This window comes from Elaeis guineensis, chromosome 1 (genome assembly GCF_000442705.2).
Source record: "Elaeis guineensis isolate ETL-2024a chromosome 1, EG11, whole genome shotgun sequence".
Lineage (NCBI taxonomy): Eukaryota > Viridiplantae > Streptophyta > Magnoliopsida > Arecales > Arecaceae > Elaeis > Elaeis guineensis.
Window position 1 is genome coordinate 10566721 of NC_025993.2, and position 20976 is coordinate 10587696.

At 35.5% G+C, this 20976-nt stretch overlaps 1 protein-coding gene across 1 annotated transcript; it reads left to right on the forward strand.

The window, feature by feature from the left end:
* The first annotated feature begins 3880 nt into the window (after positions 1–3880).
* Positions 3881–5485, forward strand: LOC105037964 (UPF0481 protein At3g47200-like). Its single transcript, XM_073251834.1, has one exon. It carries the CDS (start codon positions 3881–3883, stop codon positions 5399–5401), a length of 1521 nt encoding a protein of 506 aa, XP_073107935.1. The 3' UTR covers positions 5402–5485.
* Positions 5486–20976: the final 15491 nt, after the last annotated feature.

The following is a 20976-nucleotide window of genomic DNA, read 5'->3' on the forward strand; positions in this document are numbered from 1 at the left end:
CCATATTGAGAGGTTACGTGAAGTTAGGTATGAATTTAAGAAGAGGAAAAGATCTGGTAACCCCCCAACCCACACCCCCACTCCCCCGCCCTCCGCCCTGCCACACCAAAAAATAAAATAAAATAAAATAAATGGGGAAAAGATTTGCAACGTTTTATTGGATTAATATATATTGGATTGAGTCTTCCAACGTTCATCAGTTTTGGTTGTAAACTTATATAAAATTTAATAATATTAAAAAATAAATATATAAATGTATAATTAATCTATATGAAATAAAAATATGATTAAAAATATAAATATATATGCAGGTATTATTTATTTATTGGGTTGGGCTAGGTTTTGATTAAGTTTTGGTTGGGTCGAAGATCAATCTTAACCAAATCTTATACAAGAATGAGCTGATATTGTTGGACACAAGGCTAATCCAAATTTATAAATCTCAATCTAATTCTTACATGTGGGTACTTGTTGTTGCGCATGGACGCAGATTGTATCGTTTGGGCAAAAGAAAGATTGGTCTTCTCTTGCGATGTCAACCATTAGATCATGATTTGCATAGTTTCCAAAGCACTTCAGCCTCTCCCTTCTACCCATCAGCATAGATCACAAAGTAGATGTTGTGCTTTAAAAATTATGCAAAGCACGATCCAATGATTCATGCCGTGAAAAAAGATCAATCATTCTTCGGTGCAAAAGATACAATCCGCACCGAGCACAACCTAAATGTTGTATCACTAATCCTTCCCTAATGCAAGATTATTCTGGCGAGCTGGCTTAAGTCTGTCCTCTGAAATCTCAGCTACCAAAACATATCAAGTTACTATATTTTATATTAGTTGTGGAGCTGTGTCTTATCCCATAGGTTGGTTCATATGAAAAGAGAATCTCATCCCAGTTTTCTTGATTCATTGGAATGTGCCATGCGTCCAACACTTGGAAATGGAAGGTAATAACCGAGCCCATTGCAGCGACGGATTTGTGGAATGTCGTGTATACGCAGCTGGAGACTGGAGTAGTATTTTAACAAATTCAACGATATAATTAAAGACCTACATGCTTTTAAAACTGTAACACATGCGAATCTTACCCAAGAAAAATAACGTCAATATTTTCCGGCACAAAATTTGGATCCAGTCTACGCTGGTGAATTAAAATAAAAATAGACGGGTGTTAACTGCCGTTTATTTATACTGAAAGATTTCAGAGAATGGAGGAGAAACAAAGAGGAGCGGTGGTTTCTGCCCACAGAGAAGTGAATAGTAGAGGTGACGAGGAAGCACAGAAGAAAGAGAGATACGCCGGCTTCGTGATAACTTCCATTAAAAGCCAACCGTTAGTACGCTGGTGATTTCCAGATTCCCGCTCTTAATATGCCACGGTCGCTGATGCACATTTTGTATTGGTGTGTGTGAGAGCTCTAATTTGGTGTTCTTTTAGATTAACAAAGCATGCATGCCCGGCAACTCCCCAAGTCATCAACTAATTTGTTGGTTTAGATTCTAGACTATTAAATATACCGTGGTCACTCAAAAGTATGTGTTTCGTATATAATATCAGGTTTGGTGTCACCACTTCTTTCTTTCCTTTTCTTTGTTTCTAACAGCTTCAGCTGAGTTCTTAATTTTGATCTTGTGAATTGTACACAAAAAACTTAATTACTGACTTTTCAGTAAAAACTAGATTTACCTTCTTTGTGACATGATGTATATATTTAAGGTTTCTTGATATTTTTACTTGTGGGTCCAGCTGGGGAATAAGCAATACACATTTATGAACGCTCAATGTATATTTATTGAATATCCAAATCATATAATAGGTTTTGAATGTAAAATATATATTTATTTTTTTTATCTCCCACTCCAATTCTGCAATCCATAAATAAAAAGGTAAATTATATTTCTGATCCTTAAACTAAGTCAGATTTTCTTAAATAGTCCTTAAAGTATAAAAAACTTAAATTTAGTCTCTAAACTATCTGAACCGGTTTAATGATACCTTTAGATGCAATTCCAGCAGTTTTCTCTTACTGAAAGTCCGATATGATAATTATTGATGCTTATGTGATACTTATGTGGTATTAAAATTTTAAAAAAATTATTGATATGGCAAAACAATGATTCTTTCTTCTTCCCTAACTGTATTTTTCCTTCTTCTTCCATGACTTCCGATCTATCGTTTTTGAAGAGGATGGGGCCATGGAGGAAAGGGGGGTTTGGAATAGGAGGAGAAGATGATGAAACTAACATTGGCTCAGTAAGAAGTGTTGGGAGAAGATGATAGGAGATGAGTGGAAAAGAAAAATCGAGCAAAGGAGGATGGGACCATGAAGGAAAAGGGGTTTTTCTTTTTTCTCCTCTTTTTTCATTGGGGTTTTGGAGATGAGAAAAAGAGAGATGGAAAATGAGAGATTTGAGGAGGACGTAGGTAGGGACAGTTCAATGAGATAGAGTGATGAGAAATAATGAAGAAAGAGTTGAGAGGATGAAGGAGGATGGGGCCATAGAGGATGGAGGAGGATGGGGCCATAGAGGGAAGGGGGGCATAGAGGGATGGGGCGGTGGGAAAGAGGGGGCAATGGCCATGGATGGAAGAGGGCTTTCCCTCTTACTTTTTCATTAGGATTTTGGGATGAGAAGAAGATAGATGGGGAAGAAGATGAAATTAGGAATTTAGCCATATCATCAGTATTTTTTAAAATTTTTCAAACCACGTCAGCTCTGATTTGAACCATGTAAGCAAAACTTACTTCACGTAAGCACTAGGTCTACCACATCTGACTTTTGATGAGAAAACTGTCGGAATTGCACCTAAGGGCAACATTAAAATGAATAACATAGTTCAAGGATCAAACTTTAGCTTTTTATAGTTTGGAAATATTTTTAAAAAATCTGACTTACTTCATGGATCAGAAACACAATTTATCCTAAATAAAATTATCTAGTACAGAACGAAAAATTTAATAAGAATAGAGTTAGACAAGCTTACCTTATTGAGACCAACACATAAGTAATTCAAGATCATTTTGATCATTTCATGTGCATAAATTCATCACCACCAAGCTGGTAGGTCGTGCATGAAATCATCATATGGAATCACACCTTTTCACCGCTCAAGTGCCATGCTTCAGCAAAACAATGATCGAGGAACCTTTTGAGCCTAGAAAATATCTTAACAACTCATTTTCTTCGTATTTTGAATTGTGGAATGAAAATAATGTGCACACATAGGGAGAGATTCCTGTTGAATCTGTAATTGGAAGAGAGTTTTCTCCCTTTTTCAAAGTTAAGATGGTAAGAGGGAGGGGTTTGAACCATACATCAACTTCTCCCAACGGGTCTCTCCCTCTTTTCCTGACGGTGGCTATAGCTGGTTTTACCCGTTTGCTCCACTTTCTATGTTCTGATCTTTTAGCAACTACTTTTGCATCTTAAATCTTGTCTCTGAGGCATTAGGATGATGTCTTCACATAAGGCATAATCGACTCCAACAAGCAACACTTATAATCGGCCTATACTTGCTATCTCTGGAACTCGTCCTTAGCCTTGGGCAACACTTGGTATATGCCTAGATCTCTTAATTTTGAAAGTTTTGCTTGTTTGTGCATGAGAAATAATTAAATGCTAGAGGTAACTTGCATACAATCACTTACTTAAGTTAAATACATATGGCACCTTGTCAAATTAGTTTGTTTGGCCCATGTTCAATATATTATATAATAGAAGTAGGAACTAGGAAATTTTACCTTGTCAAATTGGTATATGCTCGCAGTAACTAGGAAATTTTCTCATGGAAAAATCTATTATTTCAAGTTTTGAACTAAATGCCAATTAGATAATTTCTCTCAGAAGTTATAGTACTCTACAAATCAGGTTGTAACATGGACGACAAAAAGAAGGAAAAGACCGGCTGGATCAATGAAGTGAGAGAAAAAGTAAATTCATCATGCCTCATGGACCATTGGAGCAACCCATGTACCACCATCTTCAAGGTCCCCCAGCACATCCGGCAGTTGGATGATAAAGCCTACGATCCAGTGGTTGCTTCCTTCGGACCTTTTCACCACGAAAGATTTGACAATTCGTATTGGGGACCTACCATGCAGGACCACAAGTGGCGGTGTGTTCGGTACTTTCTATCGTGTCATGGAAGTCGAGAGTCTCAGTTGTTGCACAGGTGCTTGTCGGAGTTGAAGGAACAGGATAGCAAGGTCCGGAGCTGCTACTCTCAAGAATTTTCTACATTGGATGCCCAAAATATGGCATTAATCATGTTGCTTGATGGGTGCTTCATCATTTATCTCATGCTAAAAATGAAGGAATCTACTGATCAGGCAAGGGAAGGGGAGGTGGTTTTAAATATTGAGGGGAAGAAAAAACTACCAGAGTACCCAACTGTGGCAGGGCTATTCACTCTTGATTTAGTGGTTCATGATCTATTGAAGCTTGAGAACCAAATTCCTTTCTTCATCATCGAATTGCTATTTAATCATCTCAACCCATGTGAGGATAGAAATATTGGTCTTGTTAAGCTTGCCCTCCGGCTCTTCAAGGACATCCATCCCAAGAAATCCAAATCATTCATGGAAAGACCTCCTAGCGAATACCATCATCTGCTCCATCTATTTTATTCATCTCGAATCCCTGCAGGATGGCCACATGATCCAATTGAATGCACAAAGTCCAAGTTGGAGAAAGGGGAACCTGCAACTGAAAGCAAAATGTCAGAGGGGAAGAAAGTGGACATGAAGTCCGAGTGCAAGAAGGCAGAAGCTATTTCTAAACCCGAGTGGATTCCTAGTGCGACGGAGCTCGATAGGGCTGGGGTGAAGTTCAAGAAGAACGAATCAGCAGATGGTTTCTTGAACATTACATTCGGGCAGAGGAGGATGAAGATCACGCCATTGCTATGCCTCTTGAAGTTGTATTTAATCTTTAGGAGTGGACGGATGGAGATACCACCACTACGAATCTATGACTATACGGGTCCTCTCTTCCGAAACCTCATAGCTTTCGAACAATGCTATTACAACACTAAGATGTACATCACGATATACGCACTCTTTATGGACTGCATCATCGACAAGGCTGAGGACGTGCGGTTGCTCCACTTGGTAGGCATACTAGAACACAAACTGAGCAGCGATCAAGCAGTGGCAGAACTCTTCAATAAGCTGGGCTGTCATATACACTTTGTTTCGAAAAAAAACTACCTTGCAAATCAGATTGAGAGAGTAAACAAGTTTTATGACTCCAGCTGGCACAAATGGCTTGCTGCATTAAGGCGAGACTATCTACGCAACCCATGGGCGATAATTTCAGTGTTGGCGGCGATGTTTCTTCTCTTACTGACTGTCGAGCAAGCCATATTTGCTGCTTTATCCTATTTTCACCCTTCATAGGTGTTATTGTCCTTCTCTCCTATGCAAGTATGGATCAGAAGAGAGATTTAATGGAAGGGTTAGTGGATAAGAAAGGATTCCCTCCAAACATGGATATTGAAGAATCTTTTGTTTATCTAGGGAGAAAAGAAACTAGATGGTTTAGCGTAGTTGCCAGGTCGTACAGATAAATGTAGTTGGGCTATGTTATGGACCTTACAAAAAAATAATTTGCTATGATGTATCATGGTTGCAATGTTATTAATTTGCTTGGAAGTTAGTTATTGGCTGCCATGTGGTTGTGTCAAGGTTCTAGTGCATGAATTTGGAATTAGATTCTGCTCTAGGTTACTGTGAGAACCAATCTATCTAGACTAGTCTAGATTCCTAATGACCCTGCCAGGCCGGGCATGCCCTCACATGATGAAACGAGGAACTTGACTCCAATTGGGAATCCTCTTTCTCCCTTGACTCCCGATTCAAGTCCATCTTCAACCTTGATTCTGTCGAGCAGAGGAAGTCTAGGGCTTGTCGGATTCGGGCAAAGCCCTAGGCTTTGTCTACAAAAGAGATCCTAGACTTCTTCTCTAGCAACACACCTTTGGCAATCTCTAGTTATGGCAGTGAATGTCCAATTTTTTCCATGGGAATTTCTCTCAAATTCTCCATCAATGTGGCATTAATTTCTCATCAGAGTTGAGGTAGGAAGGTCCTTACTTCTCTCACTATCCTCTTCCAACCCTCGGCCACTATCATCGGTCAATTTGTCACCAGTAATTTATTGGATTTGGTTGAAACTAGACACCCCTATTTTCAGTCTCCACTTCCTTATTCCAGCCTTTTTCCTTCTCTAGTCTGATTCTATTGTCATGATTTGTTGCTTGGACCTTGCTAGAGCTTTGGCTCAGCTCTTGGTGACTATTTGTGATCATAAGAAGGAGCCTCGGCCACCGGCAAATAAGCAAGATATGATAAAACTGATCTCCTGCTTCTGACTATTTTGGATTTTTTTTTCATTATTTTTTGGCCCTTTAATTACTGGCCGCCATCGCCAATCTGACCTCTTGCCACCAACAATTATGCCACCATGAGTCTTCCTCCTATCTTTCTCTCCATCGGCATCTATCTTAGGACACAGCCCAACCCTTCCCTATTTTGCCAAAGTAAAGAAGAGGAAGAAAAGAGAAAGAAATGAAGGAAGAGAAAAAAAGAGAGAGAGTTTCTCTCTCATCTCTTTCCCTGTCTCACCTCTTTCTCTTCCCTCTCTTTCTCTCTAGTTTCTTTCTCTATTTTTTTCTACAAAGCTTCTTTCTCTATATTGTTTTTCTCTCCACTATCTCTAGGGTTTGTTAAATCTAGCAGAGAGCCCTCCTTAATGATCTTAATGGGCCCTAGTGAAGGGGTTCTGACTAATGGCCTCTAGATAGTACACTAGCCTCTATCTTAGTTCTTATTAGATCTTACTAGATTTGGACACCATTGATCGCCCTGACCTATTTGTACTCGAGTTGTTGGGTTCTATTGTTTGGTCAACTTTCACTACAGAAAAAAGTGAAAATATCGATTTTTTATTGCCGGTGCTAAGGAAAGACGTCGGCAAATTTAAATCACCACTCACATATGCCGATGCTTATTGTGAGCATCGAAAGATGAAATTGTTACGATGCTTAAAAGTATTGATGGACTCCTTTCATGCGTTCCTAAAATTGACACTTACCCCAAACCTCCATTTAGTCAAAACCTTAGCCCTCTTTCGTTCCAACCCCCTCTTCAGATTCCTCCCATGTCCTGTGCCCCCGTTCCTGATCGAAAATCGACTTTTCGCCTCATTTAAAACCCACCCTCCCCCTCCATTTTGAGCCCTAAACTGATCCCTTTTCTCCCCCTCCTCCTCCTCTTTTGGCCTCATCATTGTGTTGAGAAGTGCAGGGGTTTCATGCATGCATTTCAAAAATTTTTCAGCAAAAGAATATTAGATTAAACTATTCAGTCTACAAATACATGTATAAGATCTGATCTTAAAACTCTTACCAACGGATCGATGACATAAATTTATATGCATAAAAATTTGAATCTAAAATGACAAGCATGTGAATCAAAAAAATAACATTTAGTAATAGTTCTAATCTATCATTTCTCGGGTTCCGAATCCAATACCTGAGTGTGGATAGTCAAACTCCACGATAAAAAATATAGATCTGAAAGTTTTCTTTAACCGCATGTAGCCGCACAAGTATCCGACCTCTACGGATGGTCCACACGATGCCCCTCGGATCGATCAACCCTCTGCGGGAGTATTAGTTCACGCAGTCGGCTTCTGATGACAGATTTGACTTGATTTTTTTCTTCGATCATCTCGAACTTTTTTAATGTCAAAGATAGATCAGAGGAGGATACTGGATAGTAGAAAAAAATCAGATAAAGACTCTTTTCTATTTAATTTTTTTCTCATCCAAAAATCTAGAACAGTTCTAGATCTCTCACCTGAGAGGAGAACGATCTCCTCTTTTGTTCATGCCAATGAAGAAAAAAAACCACCCAAACCTCATGTCCCAAAGAAGGATTTTGGCCCCTCTTTCTCTCTAGTATCTCATGGTGAAAAGATCTCTCTAGTTGGTGCACAAAATTGTGGCCTTTTATGGTTGTCGCATAAACTAGGTAAGACAGGATAAGAGCTGGAGTTTGTTGCAATTCAAACTATTTTGAATTTTAATTTGACTCCAACTTTTTCTCACCCTTATCTGACTTAAAGAGAGACTAACCAAAAAAAATTAGGTATAGAAAATATTCAGAAAGACTTTCTTTTCTTGCACACAATGGGGCCTTTAAAAAATAATCAACGTGTGGAAGGATATGGATAAAGTTTTAGATTGAAATTCAAACTATTTTGAATTCAAATCAAAATCAACCAATTTCTATCCTTAATAGGTAACAAAAAAAGGGTTATCTTATGATTTTCTCATGCATAAACTAATTTTATATAGTGAGAAAAGGCATGAGATAATTTGGATCGTGCAAGAGAGAGAGTCCCATTCATTTAGGACTCTAAGATTTAACCAATTAGATTTCTTTCAAATCTACTCCAATTAGATCCAAATAAAATATGATGAACCTAATCTAATTAAGCTCTTATAATTTTAATTAAATCTGATTAAATTAATAAATTAATTAAGTCTTAGACCCGATCAAATCAGAATCATTTCTCCCTTACCGATTAGATCATCTCATAATTTAATCAGACCTGACCTGATTGAATCCAATTCAATCAGACTTGATCCAGACTTTAATGTTCAATCAAATTGAGTTAATTAGTGATCTAATTATTAATTAATCCTTCATTAATGATAGAGTCCAAGTCTAGAGGGACTCTTCTCTAGAGTCTCCTCCAGTGGGACTCTTCAGCAGAGTTTCCGTCCACTAGGATTCTTCAGATTAGCCATATGATCAGAGAAAAACTTTTAATGTGGGTGACCTCATAGGTTTGAACCGAAGCCGATAGTACAGAAACTAATTTCTATACCAATCGGAGTAACCATCTAGCAATAGTATCCGACGTCTGGATAGGTCAAATGTATGCAAAGCAACACTCAAGAATCTATTTAAATATAGTTACCATATAATTCATCCTTTTGACCCTTGATACTTGGATGACTTAGAGTTTAAACTGTCAACTCTTAACAGTATATCCACTATGTGTCTTAACCTGATAAATCCTATAACTTCTCATAAGGATTGTCTTGGCCAAGATCTTACGAAATTGAAATATAAAGTATTTTCTCCAATCTTTTGGAGTGGTCAATTTCATCTTGATTCATGCATCGACTTCACAAGTACTTGACTATACTCGAAAACTTTTCGATCTTAAATTAAAAATTCAGGTAGTCTGACACCAAAACACAGTGAGTTGCTTACAAGTCATCATAGTGATCTCAGGTCAGAGGGACACTTATACCTATACCCCTTTGAAGTGACTCTTGACAGTAGAGTACTCTAGAGATGGTCACATTCAGTGAAATGTACTCTTACATTTCACCTATATGTCATACCAGCATCTCCATGCTTTTTGGTTAATAGGATAACCAACCTATATGGCACATAACGATCTACACTTGATATGTCTATCATCCTAGTAATAGCATATTATTTGATTGCGAACTTATTTAAGCACTAAATGATAAATGCCCCTTTATCCATTTAAAATAGTCCTAAGAACTTTCATCATAACACAGAAGTTCGATATAGAAGATGTACAAGCTTATGATAAAAATTATCAAATAAATATTTTATTAATTAATTATATATAATTACATCAAATAGCATAATTGTCAACAAACTGATGATTGACTTTGGATATATTTTTCAACAACTTTTACTTGTACTAAAGCCAATCGGTACAGTATTATATATCCATCTTCATTTTGTGATCTTCGAACTCCTTTACCGTAAGAGCTTTAGTTAATAGTTCAGCCAGATTTTTCTTTCTATCGATCTTCTGAAGGTCGACATCATCTCGATCCATGATCTCTCGGACAAGGTGGTAGCGATGTAGAATATGCTTTGTTCGCTGATGTGCCTTCGACTCTTTTGCCTAAGCTATGGCTCCAGTACTATCGCAATAAAGCAGAACTAGTCCATTAATGGAGGGTGCCACTCCAAGCTTGATGATGAACTTCCTCAGCCACATAGTTTTCTTTACAGCATCGGATGCCGCAATGTATTCTGCCTCGCAAACTAAATTGGCTATGGTGTGCTGCTTGAAATTTTTTCAGCAGATAGCTCCATCATTTAGGGTAAAGATATTTTCTGACACGTTTTTACTATCATCACGATCTGATTGAAAATTGAAATCAGTGTATCCCACGAGTTTCAAATCAAATTTCTCATAAACGAGCCACTGATAGTATTTCTCAAATACTTAAAGATAGTTTTTGCAACCTTCCAATGGTTCTCATCCAGATCTGATTGGTATCTACTCACTACTCCTAGTGAGTATGCCACATTCGATCTGTACATGTCATGACATACATTATAGAACCCACTATCGAGGTATATGAAATTTTATTCATACGCTCTCTCTCTAAGGGGTTGTCGGACAATCCTTCTCCGAGAGAAAAATTTCATGGCCTATCGGAAGATAGCTTTTCTTGAAATTCTTCATGCTGAACCGTTTTAGCATGGTATCTATGTACGTTGATTAGGAGAGTCCGAGCAGCCTCTTAGATCTATCCCTATAGATCTTCATCCCTAGGATATAGGCTGGTTCTCCCAGATTCTTTATGGAGAATTGTGACGACAGCCACACTTTTATTCCTTGTAATGCAGGGATATTATTTTTGATTAAAATAATATCATTACATACAAAATAAGAAATACAAGTACTAAACCATTAGCCTACTTATATATATAGAATTTCTCTCCATTCTTAATGAAGCCATATATTCTAATCACCTTATCAAAATATATGTTCCAACTTCGAGATGCTTGTTTTAATCCATAAATGGATCTTTGAAGCTTGCACACCTTAGACTCATCTGTAGATGTGAATCCTTCAGGTTGCATCATATACACCTCTTCATTTAGCTCTCTATTTAGAAAATCTATTTTTACATCCATTTGCCAGACTTCATAGTCCAGGTATGCCACTATCGCAAGCATGATCCAAATGGATTTGAGCATTGCCATAGGAGAGAACGTCTCATCATAGTCAATACCATAATGTTAATGATACCCCTTGGTAACCAGACAAGCTTTTTAGGTCTCAATCTTCCCGTTTGTGCCCCTTTTCCTTTTGAAGATCCACTTACATTCTATGGGTTTTACCCCTTTAGGTGGATCAACCAGTGTCCACACATTGTTGATCTTCATAGACTCCATTTTAGATTTCATGACTTCAAGCCATTTCTCAAAATCAAACATTTGTATTGCATCCATATAGGTGATTGGATCCTCATTGTTCTCATCGAGCTCAATAGGATCTCCATCCCAAACCAAGAAACTTAGATATCCGTCCGGCTGCGTGGTACTCTACTAAATCATCTTAAGGATGTTTGTATATTGAGCTCTAGATTTGATCTTATCAAATACGGTTTAGATTTAGTTACTAGTGTCGGTTCTTCTACCTATCAAACTTCATCAAGCTCGACTTTAAAGGCACTTATTTTTTTACTAAGAAACTTCTTTTTCAAAAAGTATGCCTTACTACTGATAACCTTTTGTTCAGTAGACAGGTAAAAGTAATATCTCCTTATTTTTTTAAGGTACTTTACAAAATTATACTTATCGAACCTAGGTCCGAGCTTGTCGATTTGTAATCATTTGACATAAGTCGGACACCCTCAGACCTTAAGGTAAGTGAGGTTCAGCCTACGCTCTGACCATATCTCATATAGTATTTTACTAACTGACTTGCTCGAAATATCATTGAGTACAAAATAGGCTATCTCAAGTGTATATCCCCAAAAGGAGATCGACAGACTTGTAAACCCCATCATAGATCGAAGCATATCCAACAAGGTTCGATTCCTTTCTGAGATACCATTATGCTGTGGTGTCTCTGGAGGAGTCTATTGTGAGAGAATCTCATTCTCTCAAGATATGTTAGAAATTCACTGAAAAGATATTCACTCCCTCAGTCAGACCGAAGAGTCTTAACATTTTTTTCAATTTATTTCTCTACTTCATTACGAAAGCATTTGAACATTTCAAATGATTCGAACTTGTGTTTCATATAGTAGACATACCCATACCTAGATAGATCATCTGTGAATGTAATGAAATAGCTATACCCTCCTCTAGCACTAATGTTCATAGGTCCATAAATATCACTATATATTAGACCTAGAACTTTACTAGTTTGTTCACTTTTTTCAGTAAAAGATGACTTAGTCATCTTTTCAAGAAGACAAGACTCACAAGTCTGCAATGATTCACAATCATTGATATTAAGGATACCCTCTTATGCTAACCTGTTTATCCTACTTTTGTTAATATAACTGAGCCTATAATACCAAAGGTAAGGCATCTGTGATATTATCTAACTTTGAACGTTTATTTGGAGTGTACATTACACTCATAGACTGTGACAATACATAGATATCATTTCTTAATTATCCTCAGATTATTGTAACATTATTCATAATGATATCACAATAATCATTCTTTATTGATAAACTATAACCATCTTTGGCCAAAAGATCAATATAGATTATATTCATCAAGAAAGATGGACAATAATGACAATCACTTAAAATGACACTATTAGATTTGAAAATAAGCTCGATAACTCCTAAAGCCTGAATTGAAATTTGACTTTCATCTTCCACATTTACGAATCTCTCGTCATTCTCAAATTTTTTACTAACTTGAAGTCCTTGCAATAATTGCATATATAAACTGAAGTTTCGATATCCAATACTCAGATAGTAGTGTCACATATAGAGAAATTACAAGATGTTATCATATAAACACCTTGATCAATAACTAATTGCTCATTTTTCTTTAGCCTATTTAGGTCATAGTCTGTTTGACTCAATTCAGCCCTAAACTTTTTAGCTAGATTGAGCTCAAGACCAACATTCAACTTCTGATATTAGCTATCAAAGTTAGATCCAATAAGCTCATCACAGTCAAACAGTGAGTGGAGCGATAAATTACTAACCATTTCTGAAAAGAAAGAAAAATACAGACCTAATTAGTGTATGAATTAATCAAGCCTAAAGATATGAACTTTAGTTTAAATATTCTTTCACTATTTTATACGAATTGGTAGCATCTATCTCCAATTCGAAGAATTACCTTAATTCCTTAGCGGGTACTAGAATCCGCACAGACTGCATATAGACTCGAGTATGGCTCAGCCAACCCATATGCATCTATGGGTAGGTTCTCAATCAATTATTTTTTTAAATAATTTTTAGTAATTTATTTTATCTCAGATTTTATTTTGATAAGCGATGGGCCTCCACTGAAAGTCCTGGTTAAGTCCAACCATTAACATGAATCACTCAGTGATTCTAACTAATAATAATCAGGTCCGAGTATGACTCGGCCAATCCAACCATTCATCAGATAGTAAAATAGAGTCATCATATGATGAATAATAATTTCATCATTTAGAGAAATACCAGATGAATGGCGCCTGCAATGTCAATCAAAAATAACAGACTCATTATCATTCACCTTAATGAGAGGCTATGATCTAGTTATCACTATAACTAGCTCATTTTATGGATCTAATAATTTAAAAAATTTAGTTAACATAATTTAACAGAATTAAATACATAGATCAACTAATCTCAATCCTCCTACTAACTTCACCAAGTCAGATCAGGGCGGACTAGAAGTAAGCTGGTCCAACTGACAAGTCATCAATCCTCCCACTGACTTTATCAAGTCATATCAAGGATAAAGACAAGTCGAACTAAGGGCACCTAAATCAGTCGAACTGATTTTCTAGTAAGCATGGGTCAATCCTAATCATTAAGCGATTTGATCAAAATTTGATTCATCATGTTGGTCAGATAAGTGAGATCGGTGGGAGGGATATGCCATTAACTCATCATAGACTCAATCTGTGCGAGTAGCTCTCAATTAAAATCATCGATCAAGACTGTCAAACTTATCTTAGACACCAATTGGTTAATCAATTTCAATTAGATCTACTTATGGATTTGGGTTCGACCGCTGAACTCAAGATCAAAATCTATTTAGGTCTAATCAAAGACATGGACTCGACCAACTATAACTATTGCATTGGCTCTAGAAAAATTTTGATTTAATCTAATTTCTCTTCTTAGTCTATTTGATTTTTGATTCTAATCCTAGGTCTAACCCAATTAGAAGGATCTGATCAAGCTAACCCATAAACCCATCACTCACGTTTTATGTGAAGACATTAGATCTTTAATTCATAATTCTAGATCTAATAGGTTCAATTTAATTTTTAATTAAATTTAAGGTTATGGGTAGGGGTTAGATATTTAAAAATAATTTTAAATTTTATAAAATATTTTTATAATTAATTTTATGCATAATCATTTAGATCTAAAATTTGAATCGGCTTACATCTGCATTGAGCCTAATCATCACAATAGGTCGACTAAGTTTTGAGACTTAGTTGACTCATTGATGATAAATTATTAATCATAATTTTTAGCTTATAATAATGAGTTAGCTCAATAGAAATTGAGCTAAGAAATCAGGATTCTGAGTCGACCCAAATAATACTGAGTCGACTCAACAGGCGAACTATAATAATTATATTAATTTTAAATTAAAATAATTTTACATAAATAGTAATAAAATTAATCATAAATTATTTAAAAATTATTTTAAATATATTCATAATTTTATATTTTATTTACAAAGATTAGATGCAACTACTTTTCATACAATATATCATGTACACAATCTTAGGATTTTGAGAAAAATAAAGTTTTTTTTTTGCATTCATCTTCATGGGATATAGTCACAATGATATCCTTACACATCATAAGAGGATCTAATTAAATAGAAAAAAGAGAGATCTAATCTATATTACCTCCTATGATCGGATGGCCTGGTGATAAATCCGATCTGATTACTTCACTACTCAGATCATCTAATCTAAATAATTTACATCTAATCTAAATTATTTTAAATCTGATTATTATATTTTAATTAAATTAAAGTCAAATAATAATCATCATAAAAATTACATACTTTAAATTAAAATCAGATTTTATAAAGATTAGCACAAACTAGGATAACTTTTGTACTGTAAGGGATAAATCTTACAGCAGAATAATCTTATATCAGTTTGTACGATCAGATCTATAACTAATTTTAGATCTAAGTATCATATATCAAATCTAATCTAAATTAAATTATAGATCTATATGCATATAATATCATGTCATATCGAACTATGGCTCTAATACTACTATTGGAAAGTACAGGGATTTCATGCATGCATTTTAAAAATTTTTCAATGAAAGAATATTAGATTAAACTATTTAATCTATAAATATATGCATAAGATCTGATCTTAAAACTTTTATAAATAGATCAATGACATGAATTTATATGTATTAAATTCTGAATCTAAAATGACAAGCATGTGAACAACAAAAAATTATATTTAGTAATAGATCTAATCTACCACTTCTAGAATTCTGAATCTAATACCTGAGCATGGATAGTTAAACTCCATGATCAAAAATATAGATCTAAAAGTTTTCTCTAGTCTCACACAGCTACAGAAGCATCCGACCTCTATGGATGGTCCACACGAAGCCCCTCGACCGATCAACCCTCTGCGGGAGTGCTAGCTCGCACAGTCGGCTTCTGATGGTAGATTTGACTTGATCTTCTTCTTGGATCACCTCAGATCTTTTTGATGTTGAAGATGGATCAAAGGAGGATATTGGATGGTAAAGAAAAATTAGATAAAGACTCTCTTCTATTTTATTTTTTTCTCATCCAAAAATCTAGAATAGTTTTAGGTCTCTCACCCGAGAGGAGAACAGTCTCTTCTTTTGTTCATGCTAATGAAGAAAGAAAATCACCCAAACCTCACACCCCAAAGAAGAATTTTGGCCCCTCTTTCTCTTTGGTATCTCATGGTGAAAAGCTCTCTTTAGTTGGTGCACAAAATTATGGCCGTTTATGATTGTCACACAAACTAGGTAAGACGGGATAAGAATTGGAGTTTGTTGCAATTCAAATAATTTTAAATTTTAATTTGATTCTAATTTTTTCACCCTTATCTGACTTATCAAAAAAAATTAGACATGGAAAATATGTAAGAAGACTTTCTTTTCTCATACAAAATGGGCCCTTTCAAAAACAACCAACATGTGGAAGGATATGAATAAGATTTTAGGTTGAAATTCAAATCATTTTGAATTCAAATCAAAACTAACCAATTTCTATCCTTAATAGATAATAAAAGAAGGGTTATCTTTAAATTTTTTCATATACAAACTAATTTTGTGCGGTGAGAAAAAATATGAGACAATTTGGATGGCGCAAGGGAGAGAGTCCTATTCATTTGGGACTCTAGGATTTAATCAATTGAATTTCTTTCAAATCCAATCCAATTAGACTCAAATAAAATATGATGAACCTAATCTAATTAGGCTCCTATAATCTTAATTAAATTTGATCAAATTAATAAATTAATTGAGCTATAGATCCGATCAAATCAGGATCATTTCTCCCTTATCAATTAGGTCATCTCATAACCTAATCAGATCTGATTTGATTGAATCCAATTCAATCAGACTTGATCCAGACTTTAATGCTCAATCAAATTGAGTTAATTAGTAATCTAATCATTAATTAATCCTTCATTAATGATAGAGTCCAAGTCTAGAGGGACTCTTCTTAGAGTCTCCGTCTAGTGGGACTCTTCAACAGAGTCTCTGTCCACTAGGACTCTTCAGATTAGCCATGTGATCAGAGAAAAACTTCTAATATGTGTGACTTCATAAGTTTGAACCTAAGTCGGTAGTACAGAAACTGATTTCTGTATCAATCGGAGTAACCATCTAGCAATGATATTCGACATCTGGATAGGCCAAATGTATGCAAAAGAATACTCAAGAACCTACTTGGATATAGTTATCATATAATTCATCCCTTTGATCCTTGATGCTAGGATGACTTAGAGTTTAAACTGTCAACTCTTAACAGTACATCCACTATGTGTCTTAACCTGATAAATCCTGTGACTCCTTACAAGGATTGCCCTGGTCAAAGTCTTACTAAATTAAAACACAAAGCATTCTCTCTAATTTTTTAGAGTAGTCAATTCCATCTTGATTCACGCACCGACTTCACAAATACTTGATTATACCCAAAAATCTTTCGATCCTGAATTAAAAATTTAGGTAGTCCGACACCAAAGCACAGTGAGTTGCTTGCAAGTCATCGTGATGATCTCAGATCGAAGGGATACTTATACCTATACCCTTTGGAGTAACTCTTAACAGCAAAGTGCTTCGGAGATGGTCACGTTTGGTAAAATATACTCTTATATTTTATCTGCATGCCATACCAGCATCTCCATGCTCCTTGGTTAAGAGAACAACCAACCTATATAGCACACAACGACCTATACTTAATATGTCTATCGTTCTAGTAATAACATATCATTTGATCGTGAACTTATTTAAGGACTAAATGATAAATCTTTCTTTATCAATTTAAAATAATCATAAGGACTTTCATCATAACACAGAAGTTCGATATAGAAAATGTATAAGCTTATGATGAAAATTATCAAATAAATATTTTATTAATTAATTCATATACAATTACATCAAATAGCACAACCGTCAACAAGCTAACGATTGACTTTAGAACATATTTTCCAATACATTGATGGTCTTCCTCCTCCTCTGACCTCTCATCATCGATGGTCTCCCTCCTCCTCCGACCTCTCTATCGCTCCACCTCGCTCATCCTCCTCCGATCTATCATCACCATCTCCATCATCGTAGCTATCCTTAATTGAGATCCGACAGGAGATCACCATCAAGGATGTCAAGAGTCTATCGATTGAGCTTCACTAGGGTTCATGGTAATTGTTCTCATCTCCTTTGCCAAATTAATCCTGGTCCTTTGGTAAATTGATCCCTTACCAACTATTCTCATCTCCTTTTCTACAGTACAACAAAGCCGACTGGGGAGCCTCTCCAACTGTTGTCGAAACCTTACCATCCTATAGATCCTGGTACATCATCTCTCTATTGTTTTGTGCTGTGTTAACCATCCTTCCAACCTCATGGCATCATTGGTCTTTCTTTTAGGAGCATAGCATGCACATTCTCACCATTTGATGAAATGCCTAACTAATTTTCTTTTTGGCAATAATGGATTGATCAATCTTAATTATGTCACTGAACAATGCATGTGTGCTTCAATTATATTGCTCTTTGCTTGCAAAGATGATTTTCTAATGGAAATTTTCTACATTCATGTCACACTAATGATGCATCTTTGGAGAAGCAAATCACTAGTGAGGTCACTGGACCATGTTTAAATCATTATTTTCTTCTCCATCTTTGTTGAGCATGTGTTGAGAAATATGTCCCAAAGCTAATCATTAGACGATTATACTCATCTTATAAATTGTATATAAATTTTTATTAATAAAAATTATTTGATATTTTCATTATAAATTGACCATCTTTGAACTTCTGTATTGTAATAAAATTCTTAAGATTATTATAAATCGATAAAGGAGGATTTATCGTTAAGTCTTTAAAAATATTTGCGACCAAACGATATGCTATTAATAGGACAATAGCGATATCAAGTGTAGGTCGCTGTGTGCTATATGAGTTGCTTATCCTCTTAACCAAGGAGTATGTAGACACTGTTATGGCATACAGATGGAATGTAGGAGTACATTCACATCGAATGTGATCATATACCGAGTACTCTGCTGTCAAGAGTAGTCGTGAAGGGTATGGATATAAGTATCTCTTCGATCTGAGACCACCACAGTGACTTGTAAGCAACTCACTGTACTTTAGTACCAGACCATTTGAGTTTCTAACTTAGTGACGGAAGGATACTAGATGCAGTCAAGTACTTATCAAGTTGGTGTGTGAATCAAGATGGAATTGACCCCTCTAAATAGGTAAGAGATATACATCAGTATATTTTAATTTAGCAAAATCTTGGCTAGGATAATCCATGAGATGGATTTGAAATATTGAAATACAATGTAGTCAACTTAATTAGGGTTGACAGTTAAACCCTAAGTCACCTTGAGCATTTGGATCAAAGGGATGAATTATACAGTAACCATACGTCAGTAAGTTCTAGAAGGTTGTTTTGTAATACTTTGACCTATCCGATCGTTGGGTCATCATTGCTAGATGGTTACATCGATTGATAGAAAAAATTATTCCTATACTACCAGCTTAGGTTCGGACCTATGGGATTACACGCGTTAGAAGATTTGGTCAGATCTAATGGCTGAAGAGTCCAATTGGATTGTGACTCTGGTGAAGAGTCCTACTTGGATTAGGACTTTGTGAGAGAATCCCACTGGGATTGAGACTCTATCATTTATAAAGAATTAATTAGTAATTAGATTACTAATTGACTCAATTTGATTGAGTAAAGAGCTTTAAAATAAGTCTAATTGAATTAGATTTAGTTCGACTTAGATTGGGATTGATATGATCAAATCCGATTACAAGAAAAATATGATCCTGATTAGATCAAGATTTGGAGTCGACTAATTCCTAATTAGATTAAAAATTTAATGAGATATTTAGATTTCTAATTGGACTAGGTTCATTTCGATCAGAGGTTTCAATTCAAATTTGATTTCAATTAGAATTGAATTAGAAATGAAGAGTCCAAGTCAGACTAGAACTCTATCCTTATCTTTTGCGCCACATCAGGATCTATGCCAATTTATCCATGTCTAATTGGATTTGGGTTGTGATTTTTAGCATCATGAGAGAGGATCCAATAAGGGCGGGCGACAATAGCTGATGTGTCATAATATTATCTCTTGCCTAATTTGAATGCGATCCGAATTAGAGATAAGATGCACACTAGGAAAGAAATTTTTTGTATATAGTATATTGTTGGAGCCATATTTTTCTAGAGTTTTTGGGGATGCCAAAAGGAGGTTTTGATATTGATTTATGGCACCCTTACTTGGAAAGTCCCAATTCCCAGTCTATAAAAGGGGACCCCTCTCTTGGATGTCCCATGATCAGTTTTCTTATAATTTTTTTATTTCCAGAGCCTCTTCTCCTCCTCCTCTCTTCCTCCTCCAAGTCTTCTATCACTTTGGAGTGTCCAAAGTACTTGTAGAAGAAGAAAGAGATCAGCTGTCGAAGTTGTTCACAGACTAGCATCTCTGAGCCCTTGATCTATGCCAGTCTTTGCATGGATTTTTCTATAGAGGCCAGACGACTTCGTGTGGCTGCGAGTGATCTGAGGAATACCCTCTCCAACCATTAGATTAGAGAAGATCAAGATCTAAATTTATTTGATAATGATCTCTAACTTATTTTAATTTTTATGATAGATCTAATAGTTAGATCTAAAATTTCAGCATCGATGAGATCGATGTATGTTTTTATTTTCAAATCTAAAGTATATCATATTTTATATTTTTTTATGACATGATAGTTTAGATTAGATCTTATGCATGTAATTTAAATTAAATAGTTTAATCTTATTCTTTCACTGCATAAAAATTTTAAAATTGCATGCATAACACTACCGTATTTTTCTTTAAACTGGTATCAGAGCCAGGTTGTTTTGATATGAATTAATATGACTTTAGATCTAATTTTTTATTATTAGATCTGATTATTTATGATTTAAATTAAATTTAAATTAGTTTTTTTTATATTTGATTATTATTTTTTTAAATTAGATGTTCTGAGTAGCAAAGTACTCGGATTGGATAATCACCAGGCCGTTCGGTCATAGGAGCAAGTAGGGTTTCATGACCCTCTCCTCCCATTCAATGGGGTACTCTTCATGGTGTGTAGGGGTGCCACTGTGAGATTCCATGAAGAAAAAAATGAAAAGAGAAAAAACTTATTTTCTTACAAAAACCTAGATCTTGAAACCTT